Here is a 23,161-nt window from a genome sequence, read left to right as displayed (position 1 = left end):
CACAGCAGATTTAGATTAAATCTTGGGAAATATTTCCTAACTGTAAGAACAGTGGGACAATGGAATTGACTGCTGAGGGAGGTTGTGGAAGCTCCTTCAGTGGAGGTTTTCAAAAGGAGGCTGGATAGTTATTTGTCTTGGATGGTTTAGACACAACAAATCCTGCATCTTGGCAGGGGGTGAGATTAAGGTGAGACTTCACTACTGGCCGGATCGGCGGGCAGCGATCAGTCCAGCGTAGACCAGGCTTTAATGACCATTGCGGTCCCTTCTAACCCTATGATTCTATGATATTGTCAAGATCGGAGAGAAGGAAAGTCAGTGGTGCTTAGCTGCTGCACTGGAATAATGGAATAAGTCCATTTTTTAAAAAACCGTAGTAGTTGTGACTCGTGTCTAAATGTCAATTGGTACCTAATGTCTACTTAGGAGGAAGCATGATCCAGTGGGAGTTGGGAGACTTGTTTTCTATTCCTGGCTCTGCAAATGTCTCTAAATTACTTCTCCGAGTCGTGTATAACCTCTCTGAATGTGGTTTCCCCATCTGTGATGTGGGATAATGAACTTGCAAAAAATGCTTTTTAAGATCTCTAAGGAAAAAATGCAAAGTATTTTATTTAGTAGGGAGTATAATATTTTTTTTTTTTTTTTTTTTTTTTACAAGAATATCTTGAGAGATAGTAATGATGGAACATGAGATGGTGATGCCATTGGGCTTAATGCCGCAGGATAAAAAGAAGTTAATTTGCTTCAGTTTCCAACAAGTACAAGATGCTGACGATAATCCTTTACAAAAAGAAACAACCAACCCCTCCCCACCCTACCCCCCCCAATTGACAACTTTTAAAGAACTGCATTAAATTCATTTAAACTTGACAAAAGTTTGTCACCAAAATTTAATTCCTTTTCAAAAATAATCTTGTTGGCATTTTGTAGCTAATCTGCAAATACTAATTTTAAACATCAGCTGTCTAAAAATGAAGTAAAACTGCTTAGCGTTTTCCAAGGGCCAGTTCAATATCTGTGGAGACAGAGATTAATTTAATTAGATATACTTTACTCAATTGGATCCAGTACTCAGCTAACAGGAGTCAAGTATAACTGTAGAAACCCATGGGTTTCGCTGTATGTGTTGCTTACACAAGTACAGTAACTAGGTAAGAAACATCAAAAGGGGATACTAAAGAATTCTAGTCCACTTTTAAGATACTGTTTTTCTAAACTTTGTGGGAGTTTTGTTTATTTCAACCCAAAGCAAATTCAGACATTGCTATTATTACAACATGTGGTTTAAAACAAAATAATCCCACATAAACACCCTTACAATACCAATCGTGTAACCTCTTGTATGGAATGTTGGCCTAGTTTATTACACAAGCCACATAAATCCATTCAAGCTGACATGTTTGGGAAAGAGGAGAAAAAATATCTCTGCAAAAATAAAACTTGCAATCAATTCCCATGAGGGAAGAATACATTCTTTCTTTCTTAGCCATGGGGCGAGGCTGAGAAGCAACATTACCTGGGCAGTTTGGGATAGAAATAATAAAAATTGACTCAAAAGTGGAGAATAAACATACTGCATTAGGGGGGGAAAAAAATATTGTTCTCCACTGCAAAGAACTTGATTAAAACATATTCTGTGTGACACAAAGTCTTTAACAATTGGCTTATTCACGCAGACTGAAAACGACACTAGCAGCCTGCAAGTGAAGGAACAGTGTCTCCATTGATGAGCAAATCAGCTGACTGTTTATTACAATTAGCTAAAAACAAAGGCCCAAACTTAGCAGTTCTGTCTTTTGTTTGAATCCGGTCAAGAGAGAAGCTTTAAACTCATCAGGCTGTTGAGCAGCATTGTTAACAAGGACTCGCATCACTTCTAGGTCAACAATACAAAGTTTGCTAGGCCCATGCGGTTCATGGCTTTGAGCTTCCCAGGCTGCCCTCTGCTTTCTCCTCTTCCCTCCAAAATACAGTTCACACTAATTGGAAAAAATGCTTCAGAGGGTTTGTTTAGTGAATCTTATGTGACTAGCTATAGGTAATTGGGCTATGTGTTTGGTGACTTTTAAGTTAAACTGGTAACTATCCAAGAAATTCAAAATGAGAGGGACCAAAAGTGTTAACACTTTTGATCCTATAATCAATACAGAATTTCTTCAGTTAAAAGAAGGTATTTCCCCAACTTCATTGTCTCTGTACCACTTAATACACACACACTGAAATAGCGCTCTTTAAATAAGTGAAAAATAGGCTACAGACCTTGCTTTTTCTCAACTTTTTAATTCCAGTATGTGGATTTGTTTTCAGTGACTTTAGTTCGTTATGCTTAGATCCTACAGTTACAAATGCTTTAGGTATGTTAATAGATGGTAATCTTGGGACCACAGAAAAAGGAATTGGCATGTTAAGGTGATCCAGTGCCAAGGTTTTGGTGCCTAAATTTTTGCAGTACAGGCTAGGTTGCATCTCTGCCCGAAAGGGATACTGACATCCTCTTTAAAAAATGTTGTATTAGTAACATAGGCAATAATCGCAGATGCGTGCATCTGAAAGAATTTTAAGACTCTAGAGCCCTGCATTGGGATCTGCTAGTGTAGAACCCTGAGCCGTTGAAGAGTCTTGCAGAAGCTGAAAGGACTCTACAGGATCTGTGGAAACAAGCCCTGATTAGGCACGGGGATATAATAGAATATTCACCAATTATGCTCCTAATATATAGAACCTCAGAGTTACAGAAACCAGAGTTATGAACTGACCGGTCAGCCACACACCTCAATCGGGCAACAGCAGGGACCCAAAAACCCCCCCAAAGCAAATACAGAACAGTACTGTGTTTAAGTGTAAACTACTACTAAAAAAAAATTGATAAGGTAAAGAAACTCTTTCTGTGCTTCTTTCATTTAAATTAAGATGATTAAAAGCAGCAGTTTTCTTCTGCATAGTCAAGTTTCAAAGCTGTATTAAGTCAATGTTCAGTTGTAAACTTTTGAAAAAAACAGTCATAACGTTTTGTTCAGAGTTACGAACAACCTCCATTCCCGAGGTGTTTGTAAGTCTGAGGTTCTACTATATTACCCTTTTGCTCAGTTTGGACAGTTTCACTTTTTGTTTATAGTCCGTTACTAAGTCTTGTGTTGCAAATCACTGGGCACCGTAAAAATAATACTCAGCATTTTTATAGAACTTCATGTTCAAAGCGATCTATACGCATACTAATGCCCCTCACACTGGGAGATAAGTAGATACTTCTCTCTTTTTACAGTATGGGGTGGGTGGGAATGAGGCACATAAATTTATGTGATTTGCTCTAGGCTTTGTATAACAGTATCACAGCCAGGGTACTGACTCTGAATTATCTGACCTCCATTCCTGTGCTTAGAGCACCAAAGCATGTAGTCACTAAAGATCTAGGTCCCCTGCACAGGTCTGTTGTGGCTGTTGGTCTTGAAGTTGGTGATGGGGTGGGTCTGCCACCTGCGTGGACTTAAAGTAGAGGGACTAGTATTTGCCCTCCCAGTTGTCTCCAAGGCACTCTTCTTTCCTTCCTCCTGCAGTCTAGGCTCTCTTGTGATGTGCTGTCTGCACTGCGCTGCTGAAACACACTGATCATGCTCTGCTTGGTCCTGGGTAGAAGAAGGAAGTACTGTTTGTCTGGTACCTATGTGTGCCTCCAACAGAGCTGGGAGCCCATCTATGAGCATATGAGATGGTGTTGTCTTGTGCCTCTCCCACAGAGAGAACCACTGAAAATCCCAACTCCCTACAGAGGATAGAACTGCTTCCTCCCCATGAAGGGCAGGAATGGGGGAGGAGAAAGAGAGAACTAGTGTAAGCTCTCATGAGAGTAGGGAGCAGTCTGTGATGGAGGTGAGTGAGGCTAGATCTCCTAGCTCAATCTACATGTAGGGAGCGAGGAAGAGAGATTCTGCCCTCCCACCCACAACCAAGAAGATTGCTCCTGGGATCGGCTTGTGGAGGTCTAGTTTGATGGAAAGAGGCTAGCGTCTGTCCTTATTGGTTTTAGCCCATGTGAAAGGTGATAGCTCTAAGATGGCCTAGCAGGACCACCTTCTTTCTAACTGGGAAAGGCTGAGTAAGCACAGCGGAGCAGAAAGGAAGGAAGGGGCTGTGTGGTGCTAAATCCCTGATGTGGTGGTTGGTTTATCTTTGGTTAGGAAAAAATTGAAATGCAACATGCAGAAGGCTACCAGCAGATCTCTGCGCTAGAAGATGACCTGGCACAGACAACAGCTATTAAAGATCAACTACAGAAGTACATTCGAGAACTCGAGCAATCAAATGATGACTTGGAAAGAGCAAAAAGGTAATGCAGATGCTCTTAACCCTTCCCTACCCAGCTCTTGTTCTCTTGTGAAGCTAGCAGAACTGAGCATGTCCATTTCTGTGCTGTGCCAGTTAGTACTGTGGTACTGTCTGCTCTTGCTACAGGTGTTGAGCTGCTGCCTTCCTACAAGTGGGTGAGTGGACTGTGAGGCTGGTCAATTTCTTACAAGCTTGAAATTAAAACATTGGAGCTTCTCACACCAGAAATACCGCAGTTTCTTTGTGTCTGAGTTGATGCTTTTAGATGTGCTCAGGGCCGCCCAAAGGGGGGGGGCAAGTGGGGCAATTTGCCCCGGACCCCACAGGGGCCCCACAAGCCCTGGCTCGGCGGCAGTCCAGGTCTTTGGTGGCCCCGGCGGCGGTCTGGGTCTTTGGCGGCCCCGCAGGGGCCCCGTGAGCCCTGGCCCGGCGGCGGTCCGGGTCTTCGGCGGCATTTTGGTGGCAGGGGACCCTTCAGTCACTCCAGGTCTTTGGTGGCGGGTCCTTCAGTGCTGCCAAAGACGTGAAGCGACTGAAGGGCCCCCTACCGCCGAAATGCTACCAAAGACCCAGACCGCCGCCGGGTGAGTACAAGCATCGCAGCTCCCCCACTTTGCCCCAGGCCCCCTGAATCCTCTGGGCAGCCCTGGATGTGCTAGGAACCTAATGACTTCTGTGACATTATTTTTCTACACACAGAGCCACTATAATGTCTCTGGAGGACTTCGAACAGCGTTTGAACCAGGCCATTGAAAGAAATGCCTTTTTGGAGAGTGAGCTAGATGAGAAAGAGAATCTCCTGGAATCAGTGCAGCGATTGAAAGATGAAGCCAGAGGTTAACTAACTGATTTATATACAACCCTGTCCTCCCGCCTTCAAAGTTTTCATTAAATCCTCCCCTCGAATATGGTGTTGAGATAGTAAGAAGAGAGAGACCTTAGAAATGCTGTCGATGGAAGCTTCACTCTCCTTGACGAAATAGAGAGCAGGTCTGGGCACTTGTCTTGGATAGTAGGTGCATGCTGCTCTCCTCTCTGCTATACCCTGATGCCTAGGGAGAGCAGGATGTGTGGTATTGTAGCTTTTGGCATATTTCTACAAATCGGAGGCATGCTTTGAAAACACATTATAGAATTCAGTGTTTTGTCAGTTGGGCTTTTAACTATGTTGGGTGCATTTTCTAAATATTCTTCTAACTTGTAGAAATGCCCAAGGAACTTGTAGCCTTGTCCACTCGGCTACTCTGAAGTACTGCTGTCATTCTATAGCAGACCATGCAGGCAGAGATATATCCCAGAATGCTCTCTTCTCTGCTGTTGCCTCTGTGTTTTAAAACAATAAGAAAAGCTGACTGGCTTGGGGGGATATGGTCTGACTGCCCACTTCATTGTCAGCTGACAGGACATGAATTTTAACAAATGTTGACAATATCTCTGTTCCTTCTGTCATGAGAGCGGAGCCAGTAAGGAGACTAAAGGGACAGTGTAATATGGAGAGCCAGTGTGTAACACAGACACCATGAATGAGTGCTGATTCCCCTCCACGACTTCAGCAGTTAGTTTCCTGATTGTTGTCTCTGGCAATAGGACCAGAAGAGAGGAAGGATGACTTTGTAGCTAAAGAACTGGACAAGGAATTGGGAGAACTGTGTTCTCTTTCCAGCTCTGTCACAGACCTCACATGGCCTCAGAAACCCATTTGTAAAGCAGGGATACTAAATTCCCCGTTTTACATGGATGTAGGGAGGATAAGTTCATTCACATTTGTGTAGTGCTCTGTTATTAGGAAAATGAGCACCAAAGAAAAACCTACAACTAGATAACAATAATGGGAGGGAGTGGCATGGAGGGGAGGGACCATAAGCTTGAGGGTATTTTGACTTACACTATCCCAACAAAGCTTAGTTTGCTGATCTCCCATTCTGGAATCTGGGATTTTGAACCAGTTATAAGTGGCTAGTGCCAAGATTCGTGGGGTGTTTGCTGGGGTGTACATGTTCTTTGGAAGCTAAATGTGATTTCTTTTTTCAGCTGTGGTTGGTGAAACACTGTGGGGCCAGGGGTGGCCGGCCAGGGGTGGCCAACCTGTGGCTCCAGAGCCGCATGTGGCTCTTCAGAAGTTTAATATGTGGCTCCTTGCATAGGCACCAACTCCGGGGCTGGAGCTACAGGCGCCAACTTTCCAATGTGCCCAGGCAGAGGGGTGCTCACTGCTCAACACCTGACTCTGCCACAGGCCCTGCCCCTACTTCACCCCTTCCCCCAAAGCCCCTGAGCCTGCCACACCCTTGCTCCTCCTCCTCCCCCCAGAGCCTCCTGCATACCACAGGAGGCCTGGGGAAGGAGGGGGAGGCGCTGATCAGCATGGCTGCTCGCAGGCGGGGGGGAGCTGATGGGGAGTTGCTGATGTATTATTGTGGCTCTTTGGCAATGTATGTAGGTAAATTCTGGCTCCTTCTCAGGCGCAGGTTGGCCACCTCTGCTCTGGGGCTATCAATGTTAACAGCGTTCTTTGACAACACAAAAACACTTCTTGCACCTAATAGCTTCGGATTGGGATGTGTTTCCAAATGCTTTGTACCTTTTCCTTCTCCTTTAGACTTAAGGCAAGAGCTTGCAGTGCAGCAGAAACAGGAGAAACCCAAAACACCAATACGAAGTACACTGGAGACAGAAAGAACGGACACAGCTGTGCAAGCAACTTTATCTGTGCCTTCAACTCCTGCAGTTCATAGGGGACCCAATGTCAGTATAAGCACCCCAGGAACGTTTAGAAGAGGTAAGTGTGAACGGCATTTGCTAACATAAGGTTAATGTACGATACCAATAGTCGTTGAGTCATTGTTCCTGGTACATGTTGGATTTCTATCAAACTACTGACTACAAAAGAAGCTGAGAAATGTGGAACTGAACATGACCGGTATTGAAGTGTTTAACACATTGAAGGACAGTAATCTATTTTGAATACCTGTCATGGGTTCAGTATGAATGTCTGGGTAGATTTATAGCCAGTGCATTATAACTCATCCATGTTGTATTAAAACATGAACTTAAAAAAAAAAAAAAAAAAAAACACCTTCCGGAGCAAGGTAGTTCACTAGGTTATAATTTGCACTCATTAACCATCCTTGAATCTCCATGAGCTTGGTAGAAAGGAGATTGGAGGTCTCAGCAGACACACTCATTTGAATTAGCCAGTTAGAGATGGAGGTTGCTACTTTAGAGATGCTTCATTCTGGAACAACGGGAGACTTGTCTGTACCAAATTATAAAATATGGGCTCTCACCAGTGGTACTAGTTGCTCATTTTTATGAGCACTGAACATTTAAATAACTCCCAATTACACCTGCCCAGACTCTTTAATTTGAATAAAAAGGAATGTTTAGGGAACTTCACTGTATTTGTGTGTGTGCACATATACAGTGAGTGTTTTCTTGTGATCGTGTCTGATACTAATCATTTAGTGTTACAGTTCTAGTAAGTGTTAATAAAGTGTGTGTATATCCTGACCGGTACTCTTAGCCTAAAATCCTGTGTTCCAGCTGGAAACACTTGATATGTTATAGTATGTTCACATAAAAGAGAGAGGACCAGGAATTCTTGCAACACAGGCAATAAAGCTTTGGGTCATGTGATCTTCTCTGGATGACATGTCTTTTTAGTTGCTGTCTTTCTCTCTTTGCTTCCATTGCAAGTTATAGAGACAGACTAGAACACTTCTCATGAAATCTAAAGGCTTAAAAGCTGCTTTCAAAACCAGTGCAAATTAAAGTCCAGCATCTCTTCAGTGCAACTTGTCATGTCGGAAAGATGCAGTGACTTGTATTTCCAATGGGAATGAAGAGAATTGCAGTTCAGATAGAAAGAGAGGAGAGAAGATTGCTACTCACCATGTACAATCTCTCTTTAGTGCTGGTGGGGAGAGTTAAGGTTTTGCTAAGTTTTCTCATACGTAATGAGTAAAATATCCCTTTTATTAACCCTTCCTCTCTCTCAAAGGTTTTGAGGATAGTTACAGCGGGACTCCTCTCACACCAGCTGCCAGGATATCTGCGCTAAACATTGTGGGAGACTTACTACGGAAAGTAGGGGTAAGAAGGAGTCAGTCATTAGTTAAAGCTATGCCGAAAGGTGATGGCGGCTATGTTTGTAATATGAGAATGAAAACCAGCATTAACTCTTTGTACCGCTGAATGAGTTAAACTATAGAGATGAACTCAGACCAAAACTTGGATCCAAACAGACTCTAATTCTGCATGAAAGAGATTAGAAAATTGTGAACTTTATTTTGTAGCTCAGGCATCTGTGTAGATAGAATGTACCTCAACAAGGGCCAATTGTTCTCTCCTGTGGCTTTTGCCCCACTCAGTGTGCCAGCCAGAACAGCCTTTTCTCCCTTCTGGGTGTCTGAAATAGCATCGGGAGGGAAAAGTGGAGCAGGCCAGTGTGAATGAGTGCCAGGCTAGGGGAATATATTGCACTCTCTTCAAGATGCTGCCCAGGAGGAATTCTGGCTGAGTCTTCCTTTGATGTGCCTGATGGTGCCTGAGGCAGAATCTAGCTTGTTGGTGATTACTACTCGAGTCATGTGTTCAGGAGACCCCAGGCATGCCACGGGGTGGGTGGGTGTGTGTTGGCTTTGGGGAAAAGGTTTGAAAGAGCATTTAGTTTCATAAAGAAGTGATGCTTATAAAAGCAGCCTAGTTCTAAAAGGCGTGTTAACCTCTGGGGAAGTCGAGGCTCTTGTTGTTTAACTAAACAGAATGCTCAGTTGCTTCTCCATCCTTAACGTAAGAGCTAACTCCTTTACCTCTCTCTTCCCCTCCCCATCCCCCACAAAATAATTTTGCCATTTAATGAGACACTTAAGGGCCTGATCCTGAAGACAGAAGGACTTGTATATCAGCAGCGCACCTTCCTTCAAATTCAGAGCTCATGTATAGATTTGGGACTAGTAGCTAAAAGCTTCTTCTATTGGAGTCCTTGTAAATGATTAGAAAATCCTTCCATGGGCCCTTTGCTGGGGAAGAGAATGTTGTTTAACTCTCAGACAAACTGTTTGCTTTAGGCTCTGGAATCCAAACTTGCATCTTGTCGAAACTTTGTGTATGACCAGTCTCCAAACAGACCCACCATGTCCTCCTCCATGTATCTGAACAAGAGCAGAGATGGCCTTGAAAAACGATTGAGCAGTTCCCACATGCCTTTGAGCGATAACGGGTAAGTGCTGATTGGCTGCAGTTTCTTAAGCTGATCTTCTGGTTTGATTATACACAGATCTTGATGCTCTAAAGTGAGTCTGAAGTCTGGGGCTGAAAGCTGTGGGGGTTGGTGGTAAGGTACAGAGTGGCTGGGGATTGGGCTAAGAAGAGTATACTCTATCAAAATGCCTGTTGTCTGTTTCTTATGGGCCATCTTCTGACATTTGCAAACTGCTCCTTCCCAGTCAGATATCCAGCTCCTTGCTGGTTGAGCTTCCTATAAATGGTCTATCTTCCTGATATGCCTCACACTTTTCCTGGCTCCTTGCGTAAAGCAGTGGTCTGATCTGACAGAAGTAAACTGCTCATGTGAGGAGAAGATGGGGAGCCAGTTGAGCCATTGTGTTCTGACCAGTCCTATCTTGAGTGGCTGGAAAATGCTTTCTCTGTTTACCTTCTGGTAGACCTCCCAGTCCCTTATAAAATTGAGCCATTACAGCTGATGTTAACCTGGAGATAAGTGTTTCTCAAAAGGGATGAACTACTCCAGGATCCTTTTTGCATTGCACTTTAGCATAATTGAAAAGAAGATACTAAACAGGGCATGGGCTAGTGAACTACAACAGGCTAATGTATATTTCCTTTAAAAGCACATTGTCATATATTGTGTATCTGTGATAGCTGACCACTCAAATTAGCTAGCTGGAGGCTTTAAGTGGAAACAGTAATATTCAAACAGGAAATTTTAGAGAAAGGGTAAAAAATTCAGAAATGACTTGGCCATTTAGGCTCCTGGGAGGCTGTCGCAATTCTGAAAACTTTACTCCAAGTTTTAAATGTTTAACACTATCTGTTGAAATGTGCTGTGCCAGAACTTAGTTTGGTGCCCTGTTTGAAAAACATATTTAATGTATAGAGTATGTTAAACACTTCCAGTATAAACGTACAATCCAGTGTTTTATTTTGGGCTCCTGGTGAGTGGGATGTTGACAGCCAGGGGGTCAGATAAAGATTTGTATGCTCAATATACTTGTGTTAAAGGATGGCCCAGGTGATGGGTGGGGAGCCTGTTTCCCTTGTCACTACTTACGCTCTCTTATTATGGGAGGACAGAATAATAAGTTTTTTTTGCATCACCAAGGCTCTTTCCTGGGATGCAGCTGCTTAGACCTGTTTTGTCTAATTAAATTAAATTCTAAGTCTGGAACCTTGTACATTTTTGTCTGAACACTTTAATCAGCTTTTTGTAAATAATCAACAAGGGTGTTTCCAGCTGCAGCTCAGTGCCTGTTTAAGCACTACCCATCATCTAGTCCACATTCTTTTCTTCGTGAATCAGATGCATGCAGTACCCATTTCAACTTGCACATAAAATGCTAACCCAAAATATAAAAATGCTCCTTCTGGAGAAGAAATTGGATAACTCCAGATTGATTGTATTCACTCAGAACCAACTAGTGCTGGAATTCTGGTTATTCTCATTGTCCTATTACCAAAAGCAGTAGCGCTTAAGGAGAGTTTCTGATGCGGAGTTGCTACTGTGAAAGGAAGAGCAGAATCTTCATGAGCTCTTGTAGATTTTTCCTTATTGCGTTTTATAAATGTGTTTGCATTGTATGTGTAAACAATATTCCTATTGATGTAATGTTGAAAACAGTATTTTAGCACCAGCTAGCATAATACACTTCACACTAGTGGGAAGGAGAGAGGTACATTTTAGCCCCATTTTACAGATGGGAAATGGAGCCACAGAAGTTAAGTGATTTACCAAGTTAGTGTCAGAACTGCCATTTGGATTTGAGACTTACTGTTTGTCTGTTAGTTCCTTGTGCTGTTTGACGCTGAGTGATGCATTTTACTACACAGCAGTGACCTAACAAAGATTGCAAAAACTGAACATGCATGTACAGTGAATGCAATACATTGCATTGCAATCGGGTTGTTGTTTGTATTTACAGGTTAGGGAAGCGCTTGGAGTTTGGAACACGGCCTTCAAATATTCCTGCACCAATGGCACATTCCCCACAAGGTGTAGTCAAGATGTTACTTTGAGAAGATCCTGAGATGACGAGGCCATGATGGTTTATGGTGTTTTTGTTTGTTTGTTTTTGTTTTTTAAACCCTTATCTTTTAAACTTTTAACAGAATACTAACAAGCAGTCACAGTAGTTAGCTTGAATAATGGTGGATGAGAACTACACAGAGCAATTGGCAACAGTCCCCTGCAATCTCAGCCTTTCCCCCAAGACTTGAGTTGTGTGGTGCTGTGACAAAGCAGCGCTGCTGGTCAGTCCAATACTGTGAATCGCTTTCCTACATCAGCTGCTGTAAATAGCTTCTTGAAAGCTGCTTCTGTAACACTGCTGGTCAAAACTAATGACCTGCTATATAATGTAGAGACAAGATTCCTCCCCATAAACACTGAATTATTTTCTGTAGCACAACTACTGTTTTAGCAAGAGTTATGGTGTTATAACTTTCTAGTGCAGTGTGCTGCATGCATCGGTGGCCTAAATTAGAGAAATGTTTGTCTCCATCTACATTTTAGTTCCATGGCAAGATTTTTTTTTTTTTTTTTTTTAAATATCAAAATCAGTGCAATTGGAAGTCTAAAATAAAGCCGTGTGGGGAAATTAATTCGTTGTCAGAATCCCATTACATAACAATCTGCCTTTCAGGTGGTAAGATGGTATTGGTGAGAGCGACTTGCCATTAAGATTTCCTAATGGTTAAAGAAGGAAAAAATGCCTTGATTGCAAATATTGAAGAGACCCCAAATATGTAATAATGCAGAAAAGAGATATTTCCACTGATGTAACAAACCCATGTCTTCTGCAGTCACTACATGACTGCAGGACCTAGCAAGATATACAACACTGATCTATTGATAGGGTTAATCTCAGTTGAGGGGTTGGGGTTTTTTGCTTTCTGAACCTACACTTGATGATGTGCCCTGTGTGGTTAACGTGAGAACATACCCCTTCTAGTTGCTAGTGATATTAACTGAGAAATGGTGGTGTAACCCCAGAAATTCTTAATGCTGGCCAAGGATATTCGGATAATAAGCTCTTTTAAGATAGGTTTTTATCTAACAAAATAATGCTGCAAGTGTAAGTGGAGTAGGTTCACGGACAGTAATAATACCATGTTATAGAAATGTGAATTTGCAATAAGTATGGCTAAAACTATTTTTGCACAACAAATGAATACATAATGACTTTTTTTTTTTAAAATATTCATCTTTGCATATACAGATACTATTGTATAGTAAGCAACCACATCTTAATCTCACTCTGTAAATCTAAATTGTCTGGTTTAATCAGTGAACAGAATAAAGCTTATTCTGAATATTAATCTGTAGACAATATTATCTGATCTCTGAATTCATTGCCAGTTGCATTTACAGTTTATATATATATATTAGGCTCACCAGTTTCTCAATTGTGTTCCTGCAAAAGGGAGCTTAAAGAAGGCCACATTTCCCAGATCTAGTGGAGAAAGATTTGAGAAAATGTTCATGTTCTCTGCCCTGGGTGGTGTTGATCCTTTTGCCCATACCCCTAGGAGTGGCTGCCCGAGGAAAGATCTATGTATTGTACTAATATGGTCCCCCATTACTGTAGTAGCTGAGGGACAGATTAGGAATTTAAAGATGCAGATAAGCACTTTTGAAAACCCCAGTAGATGCCTGTCCACATCTTTAGGAGCTTAAAAATCTGTCCCTGAGGGCCTCTGTCTTTAATGTATTTATCCTCGATGCCCCTATGAGGTCAGGTAGTACTATTATCCCTATTTTACAAATGGGGGACAGAAGCACAGAGAGGCAAAGGGCATTGTTTACACTTGATATTTTGGTAAATTTCCTATTCTGGAATAGCTCCCTGTGTGGCACTCTTATTCTGGAATAAGTGTTCCCAGGGGGTCTTATACTGAATACAGTATTCTGGAATAATAATTCTGGTAAATTTCCAAGTGCAGCTAAACCCTCTGACCTTGCCCAGTGTCACACAGGACATGTAGAACAAGGGCTTGAACCCAGGACTTCCAAATGCTAGGATAGTGCCCTAACCGCTGGACCATCCTTCATCTCTCATGCCTTTCTCTGAAGCACATTTTGCATGTTTGTGTGCGTGCACACACTTACTCTGTCTCTGCCCCCTTTCCCCCCACTGTGGGCCTGAAGACTTTCTGAAACCTTCAGCATCCAGTGTGCAGCTGCCACTCCAGATCTCTGTGCTTAGGACCATTCTCATTTCAGCAGTTTCAAGCCTGACTGCCTCAATCTCCCTTCTTCCCACATGCTGGGTCACCAGCCATGTGAGCTGCTAAGCCAAACTTGGAAGCATGTTTGCAGAAATAGGGTTGGACCTGTAATAAGTGGCTGAGCAGTGAATTCAGCCAAGCACCAATTCAGTGTTAACTCTTTAAAATCTCCCTCTGTTGTAGAATCTCTCAGCCTAATGACCCCAGCTGGGTTCTCATTTAATCTTTTTGGTCTTTTTATAAACAGAATGTGACTGCCCTCTGAATTCCTTGGACTCACTGCCGCTGGTTGAAATGGGGCTTGGGTTAACTTTTTTTTTTTAAGTTACTGATCTGAATGCATATTGACCACCTTGGAGTCTAGATTGAAGTTATTTCCTGGCCTCCAGGGCTTGCTGTTTAAGGATCATCTGGCCTAAAATCTAAAGGGTTCAACTGTCTGCTCTCACTTAATTGTGTCCCACTAACTTGCCTTGCTGTGTGTGCTCCTGCTGGACTGCTAGCACACTCTTCCAGCTGCTGGAAGTACCAGCCTGTCTGTGGGTCTTCTGTGGTGCCTGTCCAATAATTCCTGGCACTTCCCTGAATGGGGGGTTGCAGTCCAGCTGGAGCACGGCAGCCAGTGCTAAACGGCTTCAAGCTAGTACCTGAATGTGCAGATTTAGCATGGTATGGATCATTGTATTAAATACCGCTTCAAAATTGCACTAGAGGTATTGAGTATGACCACTAGTCTCCGAGAAGGATACATAAAGGAAAACTTCAACAGTCATGTGTAGCCTAAAATAAAAGCTCCCCGAATTGTTTAGCAATGAACAATATATGCTAAGGCAGTGGTTCTCAAACTTTTTTTTTCCCTGCGGACCACTTGAAAGTTGCTGAGGGTCTCGATGGACCACTTAGTGATCTTTCCAAATGTTGTTTGTGCCGTTAGCTAACTATTGTAAAGCACTTTGGTTAAAAGCGCTATATAAATAAACTTTTTTTGTTTTACAAATAAAAATCGATAGTCTTACCTTTCTAATGCGATGGATGTGCCGCCACAGAGCTGAGGCTGGGAAGGACGGGGGTCTCTCCCCAACAGCCACAGCCCTGCACCCCACGACACCCCCTCACCTTACATGTGCATCTTCTCCAGGGTCCAGGCACCTAATTAGTGGAGCTCCACTAATTAGGTAGGTGACCCTTCATTCTCTCGTGTGCGACCGCCCAGGTACGCACCTTAGAGGGAACTATCTGCGGACCACCTGAATGGACCTCGCGGACCACTGGTCCACGGAAGACAGTCTGAGAACCTCTGTGCTAAAGAATATAAAGAATTAAATGTTGAATTTTTCATACAAAATGACTGACTTTTTTCAAAAAGGTATGTAAATACTAACAAGGTCAACAGCAGCTTAAGTTCCTTCTCAGTATATCAGATTGCACCCAACTGATACTTAAAGAGAATACTTAAATGTAATGATTTATAACCTTTTATTAGTGTTTGTGTCTGAAGTGCGTATAAAACAATAACAGTTTGACTTCATTTGAACAAATGATACTTTATTTTTGAAAAGTGACTGAAGACGGCACTTCCATTTTGTGACCAGTGCATCAGGGTGTAGCATCCAGGAAAAGAAAATGCCTATACTGTATTAATTGAATAGTAAGACAAAGGGAAGGGTCGGCTGGATTAGGAAAGGATTAGCTGGCCAATGGCTCTTTCTGTAGCATAACTGCATGTATACTATGTCCATTGGGATTTAAATTAACTCGCTCGGATTTGCATTTCTGACTAAGTTCTCAAGGTGAATTACTCAATGTAAACCTTTTCAAAATACCTTTCTTGATAAAATAAGTGTTTGCGACACCTAAAACTTCCATTTCTACATTGGAGAGAAGGCAGCTGTGCTCTTATCATTGCCATCAGAGTGGGTGGGTGTGGCATTGGAACTAAGTTGCCTTATGCAGTGCTAAATATTGTCTTCTCTTCCCCCTTGCTGCAGTGTAGTTTGCGAGCGTGTTATCTATTCACTGGCTTTTGTTCCATTGAAATCTCCATCTCTTGAATCAGCTTCCTCTTCTGAACCTTCTGCATTGTCAATGATTCTTCTGCCTCCAGATCTACGGGAGGGGGCAAAAGATGCTGGCTCATTTCCCCTCCTGCAGTAAGAAAACAGGCTTTAGTTTAAATAAACTCCTTACAAATTAAGACTAGACTAAGTGTACAAAGCCCAGTAACTGCATCGGTGGGACTGAGAATTGTAAATGCAAAGAAGTCAGGGAAGTTATGGCTTCAAGGCAACTTTCTGTAGCCCTTGTTGGTACTTTGTATTGGTGTCTATGGCAGGGTGCGGCTTGTGAGTCTGTGTAACATGGGACTGTAACTGGATTTCTGACATTGTGCATGCAGAATCACAGCCCCAGTGTAGCTATTGCACGTGTTTGTTTTGAAAAGCCCACTCCAAACAGAGAGACTAAGTCACTCATTTTGCACATAAAGGTGTGGTGGTGTGTATGTGAAGGAGGGGACTGGAAATGCAGGTACCTGGCTCTAACCGCAGTCAGAACTGCATCCCTGCTGCCAGGGGAAGATTCACAGGGATTGCCCTGGATTTCTGAACAGAGCATGAATATGCCCTTGCAAATAGAGATTATGGAAGGCCTTTATTGTGTTGAAACTGTAAGATTACAGCTGCTTTTCTGCAGTAGCCACACCTCCCACCGCAGAGGTGCACAAGTGTTAAATCTTTTCTATCCTAGCTGCCCTCTGCTTGCTTTGTAGGTAGGGAGGGGAAATTGATTTGTGTAGAACAGTGAAGTTCCCACTCCCTGCATGCACACCCTTACGGACTCTACCACTGTGCACAGGAGTGGAGTGCCACTCATTCAGCACAGAGCAATGCACTCTTCCTCCCCGGGGACTACATCCATGCCTCTTATGAAATTAATGGGATGTGCTTTTCACAGAGAAGCTCACTGAATGTACTTTCTTCCAGCTTGCCCCTTTCCCCCACCCCCAAAAATCTCTCAGCCATAGACCAAGCATGGAGAATTCCCCCCAGCCCCCCCCCCACATCCTAGTTCCATTGGGGGGCTAGAGTATAAGGGGAAGAGGGAGAGAGAGAGGAGAAGACTTGAGGCTCTACAAGTGGCAGCTTAGAAGTAAAAACAGCTTCTCAGCCATAGTGATGTTACTTCAACATGACAGTAAAATTGCTAGTAAAATGGTGGCTGCTATCACTTTCCCATTGTTAAGCAAACCTTCTGTAAAGGCTTGAGAGCTCAGATATAAGCAAGGAAATTCATGATCACTGAACAATGTGCAAAGATGACTAATGTGAGGCTAAACATCCAACTACTCATGTTGGGGTACAGCAATCATGCCTAAATACTTAAGGTTTCTTTTGTCCTAGCAAAAGTCTAAGTCAATTTCACTTATATCGAAGCCACTAATCAAACCGTAAGGGGTAAGCATGTAAAAATGTTAGCTGAATTCTCAAGTTGTTAAAAGAGTACAAAAAGCCTATTATGTCCATTGCGACACTCATTGTGGTATCTAGGCTGCTCAGTATGTCACTACCCTTAAATTAAGCTTTCATTTTGATGTCCGCTCTCTCTGCTACAGCAAGCAATTAACTAGCCAATAAAACCTAGTTGAGATCTCGTCAGTTATCCTGTCACTGATAACATGCAATGTAAAACAAAGGAGGGCATCCGTTTCTGCAAACAGCTCTCTCTCCTGTACAATTTGTCTGGATCTGCAACATTTAAGATTCCCTACTACTGTTTAAGACATCAACGGCGCTAAAGTGCTGGGCTTGTAAATGTCCAATGAATGCACCAAATTGAAGAAAAAGCAAATCTTGCCCCTGCGTTCTCCTTGCTAGGGAGAGTTACTTTATTTGTTCCTGCACCCTTTGGTGCCTCACATCATTGTGGATCAAACTGTGCTTTGGGAGGGTTAGTCTACGCTTCAAAGTTAAGGAGCATAGCAATAGCAATCCCCCCACCGTGTAGATGCAGTAATGTAGACAGAAAAGGGCTTCTGTTGATGTTGCTAATTTTGTTTGGGGAGAATTCCTAGGCTGACAGAAAAACATCTCCCAGTGTAGGCTGCGTCTGCATTAGGGAGCTAGGCCGCCATAGGCTCTGTAGTAGATACAACCTCAGACTACTATACTTACATTGACTTCAATTAATTGCATCAATGTGACAGAAGAATTTGGGATGGGAGAATAATATTGGGGCTGGACTGAAGGGAGAAGAGCCCAACCCAGACTTGCAATGAAACCGCTGCCTAGAGGAAATGCAAACTACACATACACTAACACAGTGGTTCTCAAACTTGGGCTGCCGCTTGTTCAGGGAAAGCCCCTGGCGGGCCGAGCCGGTTTGTTTACCTGCCGCGTCCGCAGGTTCGACTGATCGCGGCTCCCACTGGCCGCAGTTCGCTGCGCCAGGCCAATGGGGGCTGCAGGAAGCGACGCAGGCCGAGGGATGTGCTGGCTGCCCTTCCTGCAGCCCCCATTGGCCTTGGGCGGCGAACCGCAGCCAGTGGGAGCCGCGATCGGCCGAACCTGCGGACACAGCAGGTAAACAAACCGGCCCGGCCCGCCAGGAGCTTTCCCTGAACAAGCGGCGGCCCAAATTTGAGAACCACTGCACTAACACACCATAGACCAAGCCCTAGTTTACATATATAAATTGCAGTAATGGAACTGAAGTCCAGGTTGTTAAATTGGTGCAAACGCCTAGTAATGCTTATTTCAGTTTACCTTAAATCATGCTTCTTAAACTAATTTGGATATAAGCCAGGTTTATATTTATTTCAGAACGTCCACACAGTCATCTGAACTGGTTTACCTAAAATCAACTTTAAATCACACCATTAGATAAACTGGTGCAACATTGCATGTAGACAAAGGGAGAAAGGGAAAATGTTATGCAAGAGCTAAAACGTCTCTGTCTACTGCAAGATGAAAAACCCTTGCAAAGCACTTTGTTTAGTTTGTATCTCACTTTCCATTTAATCTAGCTTTGAACAAGCACTACTACACCCCAACCACTAACTCTGCTGTATAGCCCTGTACTAATCACATGCAAATATGTTAAATTGACTTAAAGGCAGTTGCTAGGACAAAATGTCATCTTTAAATATTTGTGTACTAAGAACAAAGCCCCGTCTTTGTAAAAAGAGAAGATCCACAAATATTACAGAATGCTATTTTCTTAGCATCACTTCTGCAGGTGTAAAGTAAGATGCTGTTTAGCTTAAAGCATCAAAGAAGTACAATTTCAATAGGGTATTTCCATGCGTTAAACAGCAGTGACTCCATCCTATGTCAGAACATGTAGGCATGCCTCATAATGTATACAAATAGCTGCTCTATAAGTATGTATAGTAGCTATATGTATAGTAGCTATTCAATACAGGCATATATTGATGTGCTTTGGAGGGCAGGAGATTATCCTCAATCTATGATTAGATCGCTTTGTTTGTATGGCAGACTTCATGCAAGTAATTTTTTTCCAAAGCACATGTAAGATTAAATATTCTTACCAACTGATTACATTAAACAATTCACCATATGAAATGTGCATTGGTAGTACTGTGAAATTCTAACATGCTGCAACATCTCTGTTCATATCCATTATGTGCCTTTAATGTTTTCAGCTGTTTTAATTAATCAAAGCTATATTTTGCTTGCAAAACTTCCATGTTTAATTGGGACTTTAAAAAGTGCAAGGAAGACTATTTTCATGCAGAAATTAAAAAAAGAGCAACTCATATGTCTTCTGTCAGCAGAGCTTATGATAAAAGTGAGAATGCAATGTTTGCAAATCCATGTCATAACACAACCTAGCTGTAAGAAAGATGAATAACTGACAAACAGCTGATGGAAAAGAGTTATTGTAATATTTGTCTCCTTTGATACAACAAATTGATGACAAGATATCCAAGCCTTCACAGTTTGCAGAAATCTCACATCAAATTTACTTGGACAAAAGGAAAATGGAAATTTGTGCACCACAAGCTAGCTGCAAAGTTGAAGGCATGATACCTGCTTAGTCACTGCGAAGGTTCCTGTGTCCCTCTGAAACAGAGATAGAGAGTCCCGAGCAGTTATGCTAAGCACATGGTCATTATCACTTTCAGGTAAGTTACTTTCAAATAATTAAACAAACTACATTATAGCATATTCTTGAAAACCCTGGTTAGTAGAAGTGAGCCTTGGACTGCATCATGCGTATGTACTACCCATAAATCTAGCAGTCACTTGGACTATAACTGGAAGGATCTGATTAGGCAGATAGTTCAATTTTTTTTTTATTATTAAAGAGCATGAACTAAATTTACACAGGAAGATGTTGTAGGGGCAGCAGTTTCCCTTTAACCAATCGATCTCTTTGTTCATGCCACTGGCATCACAGGCTTGACAGTATTAAAGCTTAGGAGTGTTAATAGAGCTGCATAACTACTGTATTATTTGGCTTCTTATAGTTAATGAGAAAACGGAAGTGGCTAGTTTGACACTTTTCTCAGTTACACAGTGAAGCTGAAAATCTACTGGTCAATGTGTGAAACAGGGAGGCAACTTGGGCAAGTGTCACAGGGTGCATGTGCTTTGCCTTTGCCCTGGTTTATACTACGAACTTACGTTGGTATAATGTCGTTTGGAGGGGTGGAAAATCCATCCCCCTGAGCGATGCAGTTATGCCAACCTAACTCCTGGCGTAGACAGTGCTATATTGACAGGAGGGCTTCTCCTGTGGCCATAGCTACTGCCTCAGGGAAGTGGAGTACCTACCCTGATGGGAGATGCTTTCTCCTTGGCATAGATGGTGTCTTCACTAAGCACTACAGCTGGGGGGAATAGCTCAGTGGTTTGACCATTGGCCTGCCAAACCCAGAGTTGAGTTCAATCCTTGAGGGGGCCATTTAGGGATCTGGGGCAAAATCAGTACTTGGTCCTGCTAGTGAAGACAGGGGGCTGGACTCAATAACCTTTTGGGGTCCCTTCCAGTTCTATGAGATTAATATATGGAGATATACCGTTTTTTTTTTTTTTATAAAGCTGCATGCTGCAGCATTGTAAGTGTCAACAAGCCCTTTGACTCCCTACAGAATTTCAAGTCTCTGAACTTCAGGGGTATCACTTTAGTCATCTCTCCAGTGTGTGTGGTGTGAGGAGGGACAGGTGACTAGCTTCAAGACTGCTAACTAGTACTACACATAATAAATATCATGGCAGGTAGGTCCATCAATGGCTACTACCCAAGATGGTCAGGGACGCAGCATCATGGTCTGGATGTCCCTAAATCTTACTGCAAGAAGCTGGGACTGAACAACGGGACAGATCTCTCGATAAATTGCCCTGTTTTGTTCATTCCCTCTGAAGCACCTGGCACTGGCCCCCTGTAGGAAGACAGGATGCTGGATTAGATGGACCATTGGTCTCACCCAGAATGGCCATTCTTGTATGTTCTTAATATCACTATCAAGGGTTAATATCAAGGGTCTCAACAGTCACTGTTGGCCTAACTCAGCTCCTATTTTAGCCAATAGGCATTTTATCATTAACTTCAATGGGAGCAGAGGTAGTTGAGTGCTGAATGCTTTTGAAACATCTCACCCCTGAAGGTTGAAATCCTGGCTCTATTGAAGTCAAGAATGTTGCCATTGACTTTGATGGGGTCATGACTTCATCTCAAGTCTTTGAACCAGGGGTAGCATTTTATTATGGGTGGATTTATCATTGGGCGGATGTGGGGAACCCATAACTCTCCAGCATCAACAGGGTGTTTCTTCTTAACCAAGTTTCTTTCCTCAAATTCTGCTAGAGTTTAGAATTCTAAATCTCTCATTAGTGGACAGAAAAGAGCTAGTAAAAAACAAAGCCACCCTACCTGAGTTTGCTCTTCAGTGTAGCCATCTCCCGGCCCATGGCCTCACTACTTTCAGTTGCTTCATCCAACTCTCTCTGCAGTTTCCTGCGATTTGCATTGATGCGCTGGGCCTCTTCCTCAGCCTCTTCCAGCTGTCTTTTTAGTTGTTTTACTCGGACGGTGCTCTTATCAGCCTGAGCGAGAAGTAAGAGAAATGCTTAGACTTTTGAGTTTTCTTTAAAGAGATCAGAACGTTTACGTTCCTCCATCTGCACCCCTTTATTCACGTTGATGTACTTTCCTGACTCTCTACACCTGCAAGTAGCTGCTGTGGCCTCTATTGTGACATCCCAGTAGGATTAGCTCTGCTCTTTTGGACTGCATGTATTTGATGTGTCTCAACTGAAATTAGCACTTTAGGTTCTGAGATGAAGAGTGGTCCCTGTATAAAGCTCAGATGGCTACAGGAGGCCAGTTGGGACAGGCACCTGAACCCAGTAAGTTATGACCCGGTGCCCAGTCAGGCTGTTCTAGTTGGCAGGACCAGTGCCCTGGCAGTTGGTCATTGCCTTGGTATGGAGGATAGAGAATCTTGCTGTCAAGCATGAGTCTAGTTAACAACTTTACAGGAAAAAAAAGCTGTTTTCTCTTCCACTGGCAAACGCCCTATGTGGCGGCCCCTGTGGGGGTCCTGCTGACTTGCATTCACAGTGAGGCACGACACAGCGTCCTATGCCAGACTTGCCCTGACTCTTTGGGAGACACTGCACCAACAGTCTCATTAATCCAAGTACAGATTGGGCCAGCAACCAGAGGCCCTCTCAGGCTGGGATCTAGGCAGTGTGTTGCTCTCTCTGAGCCTAAACCCTTCCTTTGAAAGGCCTGCTTCCAGTCCGAGGCCCAGCTGTCTTCCCCGCCTTCTTGGGCTCTTTTGAGGCAGAGCAGGTGTGACCCTAAAAACCTCTCAATGCCAACTGGAAAAGGGTTGATTGTTCTATAACAGCAACTCCTATCAGGCCTGACAAACTTGCTACACTTAGCACACAGTTTTCATAGTATTTATCTATAAAGAATGTCATTGAGTTCTTAAATGAAAGCCAGGATAACATTGGTCATTAGTATCATTGTGAAATGTATGTAAGGAATCAAAAAATGTTTTCCAGTATATACATAAAGTCTGAATCCAGGCAGGTTGACAAACAGGTTTTTGCAAGACAAAGGATATAGATTTGCCCATCTGTCTTGGTTCACGTCTACATTAAGCATTGTAAGCCAACACAATGGAAACCCCGTTTGCATTCAACGTCAATACGAGGATGTAAAGTCAACATGAAGTCAGCACATCAGGGAATAAAGCCAGGAAGTGGGGGAGGCGGGAGTCATCCTGACTCTGGGGATCAACAATGAATTTGGGAGTATATGAAGGATGCAGAAGGACATTGCTTTATCCTTCACCAAGGAAGCAAAAAGGGCAGTGCTTTTTGCATTCATGAAA

The 23,161-nt window shown here is 42.9% G+C and overlaps 2 protein-coding genes across 4 annotated transcripts in view; one reads left to right on the top strand and one right to left on the bottom strand.

Annotated features, from left to right (window-relative positions):
• Positions 1-4,163: 4,163 nt before the first annotated feature.
• NDE1 (nudE neurodevelopment protein 1) lies at positions 4,164-12,885 on the top strand. Its single transcript, XM_034784666.1, has 6 exons — positions 4,164-4,330; positions 5,029-5,165; positions 6,929-7,108; positions 8,330-8,421; positions 9,399-9,550; positions 11,490-12,885. The coding sequence occupies exons 1-6, from the start codon at positions 4,194-4,196 to the stop codon at positions 11,581-11,583; spliced, it is 792 nt and encodes a 263-aa protein (XP_034640557.1). The 5' UTR covers positions 4,164-4,193; the 3' UTR covers positions 11,584-12,885.
• Positions 12,886-15,318: 2,433 nt separating this feature from the next.
• Positions 15,319-23,161, bottom strand: part of MYH11 (myosin heavy chain 11) — a 97,301-nt gene continuing 89,458 nt past the window's right edge. For 2 of the 3 annotated variants that reach the window (XM_034783322.1, XM_034783323.1), the window contains 2 exons: positions 21,688-21,860; positions 15,319-15,939 (listed from right to left, as the gene is read on the bottom strand). In XM_034783322.1, the coding sequence (XP_034639213.1) occupies positions 15,804-15,939; positions 21,688-21,860 (309 nt within the window). In that variant the 3' untranslated portion in view covers positions 15,319-15,803. Of the gene's footprint in view, positions 15,940-19,841; positions 19,875-21,687; positions 21,861-23,161 lie in introns of all 3 variants that reach the window. The other variant, XM_034783324.1, reaches the window with a different exon arrangement.

The sequence above is a fragment of the Trachemys scripta genome, chromosome 10 (genome assembly GCF_013100865.1).
Source record: "Trachemys scripta elegans isolate TJP31775 chromosome 10, CAS_Tse_1.0, whole genome shotgun sequence".
NCBI classification, from domain to species: domain Eukaryota; kingdom Metazoa; phylum Chordata; order Testudines; family Emydidae; genus Trachemys; species Trachemys scripta.
Note: the sequence above shows the minus strand (reverse complement) of the source record. Positions and strands in the feature narration are given on the sequence as shown.